At 37.0% G+C, this 4368-nt stretch overlaps 1 protein-coding gene across 6 annotated transcripts in view; it reads left to right on the forward strand.

Annotated features, from left to right (window-relative positions):
- Positions 1-4368, forward strand: part of LOC107490698 (kinesin-like protein NACK1) — a 28272-nt gene continuing 23904 nt past the window's right edge. The window contains exons 1-7 of one of the 6 annotated variants that reach the window (XM_016111509.3): positions 1-415; positions 497-624; positions 1982-2036; positions 2642-2726; positions 3349-3595; positions 3689-3778; positions 3885-3985. In XM_016111509.3, coding sequence (XP_015966995.1) covers positions 3766-3778; positions 3885-3985 — 114 coding nt within the window. In that variant the 5' untranslated portion in view covers positions 1-415; positions 497-624; positions 1982-2036; ... (1 more) ...; positions 3349-3595; positions 3689-3765. Of the gene's footprint in view, positions 416-496; positions 625-1981; positions 2037-2641; positions 2727-3348; positions 3596-3688; positions 3779-3884; positions 3986-4368 lie in introns of those variants that run through there. The other 5 variants (XM_052261979.1, XM_052261980.1, XM_052261978.1 and 2 more) reach the window with 5 other exon arrangements.

Below are 4368 nucleotides of genomic sequence, written 5' to 3' on the forward strand. Positions count from 1 at the left end.
GGTCACCGCTGCCGCCAAATCGTCGAGTCGTCGTGTCCTGCCACCACTGCCACCACTGCCACCACGAAGCTGCCGAACTGAGATGAAGAAAAGGGAGATCGAAACGGGCTTTGAGGCAGAGTGTCGCACGAAGTCGCGGAGGAGGAGGATCGCCGTCGCTTGTGCCGCCGTCTCCGAGGAGAGGAAGGAAGGAGCTACTGCCGTGGTTGTTTTCACGTTCCTGGTCGCCGCCAAACTCGCCGTCGCGAAGGAGGGGGAACCGTCGCTGCCAGAGGTCGCTGTCACCGCTGTTTGGGGTCGCGGTGGTCAAAGCCACCACTGATGGAGTTCGTCGCAGCTCTGTCATCGTTCTGCTCTCTGAGAGTCGTCACCGGAGCTCCCGCTGCTCTGTTCTTGGTTTTTTTTTTTTGGAACAGTAAGTGTCTCTGCTTCAAAAACCCTTACCGTTGTCGTTCTGTTGTAAGTTATTAAGGATTTTGCAATGTTGATGTCATAGGATTGAGTTTCGGGTCTTGCATGGCGCGTTTGATGACTGTTGCTGACTGTGGGGATGGTCGGATTTGACGTCGTAGCTGCGAAATCAGAATTTTAAGGGTTTTGTCGCGTAGTCAAGTCGCAATCAAGGTAGGGGCGCTTTTCTTAAACTTATTTTACTTTTAAGAATTGTTACGAGTTGATATTAATAAAAATATATTTTTATGATTTCGTAAGTCTTATGGACTGGACTGAACTGAGTTGCTTTGAATAAATGTAATTGCTTACCTGGTTGATTGTTGTTGAAGTGGTCACTTGATAGTTATATTGGTTTCTTGATTGGGTTAGAGTCATTGAGAATTTTGATTTTATTGATTTATTTGGTTAAATTGGTAGTTGCTGAAATAATTTGATACTTGTAAATATTTTGATATTAGAATTAGTTTTGTTGATTTATCGGAAATGATTTTGAAAATTGGAAATGATTTGAGATATGAAAATAATTTGATTTTAGAATGATTTAATACTGGAAATGGTTGAGAAGAGGTTGATAAATAGTTTGGTTGGGACCTGAGAAAGATGGCAAAGTCTAAGTTTAAGGGGAGATGCTACTGGAATTTTTATAAAACCTTGAGATTTTGTTTGAGGCGTTATTTAAAAGAAAATTTGGTTTAAGAATCGTATTATTTGATTTCGATTTAGTATGGCAAGATGATTTTGTTTCTTTGGAAAAGTATTCAACTTGAAAATAAAGTTGATTTGAGACTTTTGTTTTGGTGAAAAGGAGTTTTATGAAAGGAAAATGGATTTGAATTGTTATTAAAGAGAGATTTTGATATTTAAAACACCTGGGCAGTACGTAAGGGTTGTGACTTAGTCCCACTTGCTTTGGGTCAATATTTTAGAAGATTGTGGTTTTGAATGTGAGCTTTGACCTGGCAAGGATCGTGGTGGTGTACCGCTTGTCCAGTGTCGTGATGGACGTGCGGATCATGGTTGTTTACCGCCACGGGTTGTGAAAATGTTTGTGGGGATCGTTGTTATTTACCGTGCCGCTCACGGGTGTGTTTTTCAATTGAAAGTCTTGCGAGGATCGTGGTGGTGTACCGGTCACAAGGTGGGGATCGTGGTGGTGTACCACTCACCAGGTGGGGATCGTGGTGGTGTACCGGTCACCAGGTAGGGATCGAGGTGGTATACCACTCACCAGGTGGGGATCGAGGTGGTGTACCAACCACTAGTTTTCAAGAGCTCACGGCAAAGTAACTAACATGTGAGCTCACGGCTAATAGGACAGGCATGCATGTTGCATTTGTTTGCTTTGTTTGGGTGTGCTTTAAGTGTTTTGGTTTGCCTATCTGATGAATTCTGTTTAACTGGTAATAGTGATACTTGCTGTAACTGTTCTTTAAATGTGCTTGCCTTGTATTTGGTTGTGCTTGTGAATGATTTCTATCTTGAGTATTTGATGGTGGATTGATAATAGCGATGATTTATTTTGAATCAGGCCGGAGGTTGAGTCGATTCGTATGGGCCAGAGGCTGTGATTGGTTGGATCAGTGGTAAATTTTGATTGGATTTCTAGATCTGAGATTTGAAATTCTGCTTGCTCTGTAGATTCTGTTGAGTCTTCTTGTTGTTGCTGTGGCTGAACAAGAAAATCAAAAGTGGTTGTTGTTGAAGTCCCTGATGAATTTGAACCTTGATTTGCAAATTGTTTTTCATAAAATTTTGCCAAAGATAAAGCACAGAGAAGAGATTTTGGATTTTCAGTGACAACTTCTCTATGAATCTGGATCTGTAGCCCATTGATGAAGCAATGCAGCAAAATTTCATGATCATTCATATGAACAAAATTTGCATAAGCTGTGATAGTTTGGATGATGTTTGAGTCCGTCAAACCATTCCAAAAATTAGATGGAGTGGTCAATGAAAGCACCATTGTTGGAGAAAAAAATTGAATAGAGAAAGAATTAATCAAACAGAGGGAATTTAGAGAGAATTAAGAGGGAGAGAGATAATTCCATTGATGGAATTCCAGAAAAGGAAAAAGATACAAATTACTTAATTCCTTCCCTGTTACATTTTTACTCTCTCTATTTATAGTAAATCAATTAGTAATTAAACTATCCTAATTGGGCCTTGGCCTATATTTTACTCGCTACAGATTCTTGCCCTAATTGGCTGCTACAAGGCTTTGCAGTCTTTCCATTGAAGAAAATTACTCAACTTGTGATCCAACAGAGGTTGATGTGAGTGCTGTGCTCGTGTTTCTTTATTTGCTGAATTACTGGAGTTTATTATTTGTTGATGGAGTTGTTTCCATAATTTTACTTTCCTATTTTGCTTGGCTTATGCTTAAATTAATGTAAAAATTGAATTAACACTGTGATCATTGGATCTTTCCTTTTCCGAGTTTAGTCCTTAGTATGAAATTTTTCCTACTTGCTTCTGTCTTTTATTTACTTATTTAATTTAATTTTTTTAGATAATTTCTTTTAAAAGTAAATTTATGCGACTTGTTGATGGAGTTATCTTTTTAGAAAAGGATTTAAAAATTCATTAGCATTTGAGTTTTGAGCATGCTGCAGTGAATCAGTCCTATATTATTGTCATATATCATATTATAATTTGAAATTTTTGGTTCTGTCAGTTTCAGTTTGTTTTTTACTTCAGTAGAATAGAGTTTTTTAATTTCAGTAGAGTTGAAATTTTATGCTTACAGTTATAAAGTTGCTTGAACTTGTGTATAAAGTTATCAACTAAGAGTGTATAATTATCTACTCTTGATTAGTGTAAAGTGCATCATGGTCACTTTAGCCCAAAACAATCGGGTCCATATTTCTGATAATTTCATAACTATGATTTATCTAGATGATGATTATTAGAGCACCTGGAACACCAGCTTCAAAGATAGATAGGACACCAGTATCAACCCAGGAGGGCCTAGAGACAGAGAGGAGAAGATTATAGTTACTGTAAGGCTAAGTTCTTTAAACAGAAAAGAACATTTGGCTAAGGAGTAAGGATCAGGTGGCATGGGATTGCATTGATGATTTTACGATTGTGTATAAACCGCCCACAAACGAATGTGCTGCTCAACCAGCATCGTTTACCGTTGGTATCAGATAAATTCATACTTTCCTTCATAATTTGATGTCCTCGCTTTATTTATTTATTAGTATTATTTATTTTTGTCAATGTGTTCTTGTAGACAAAGTTTTTGGTCCTGCTTGTTTAACTGAGGCAGTGTACGAAGAAGGGGTAAAGAATGTGGCTTTATCTGCATTGATGGGAATTAATGGTAATTTATTTATTTTTTGTAGCTTTATGCCCTGATCACCCTGGTAACTTGTGCCTCTGCTAGTGACCTATGAATGACCAAATGATTGCATGCATATTTGTTGCAGCAACTATTTTTGCTTATGGACAAACTAGCAGTGGAAAGACGTATACAATGAGAGGAATAACAGAGAAGGCTGTCAATGATATTTATAAGCACATAATGAATGTAAGTTTCTCCAAAGATTCAATCTGGTACTTAATCCGTATATATTGGTCTGTAGATTTGCTTTTTTATTCCTTCAGCGAAACATTTTGAGTCTTTTTTATTACTAAAAGGGCCTGTTTTGTTTTACTTTTTGGCTCAACTACATTAAGACAATATTTTCTATCTTTACCTTCTGTACTGCAATTCAATCCAGTTATTTTTAATGGAAGTATGATTATGTTATTTGTCAACAAATTTATAGCAAGTTTTTGCATATTTTGATGATTAATTACATTTTGTTGGTGATATTTTATGTAGGATTTTAAATTTGAAAGATATTTTCGAATGATTATTTATAATTTATTTATTATTTTATTATAGAACGGTTTTTTTGGTTGAACCAT

This window comes from Arachis duranensis, chromosome 5, assembly GCF_000817695.3.
Source record: "Arachis duranensis cultivar V14167 chromosome 5, aradu.V14167.gnm2.J7QH, whole genome shotgun sequence".
Lineage (NCBI taxonomy): Eukaryota > Viridiplantae > Streptophyta > Magnoliopsida > Fabales > Fabaceae > Arachis > Arachis duranensis.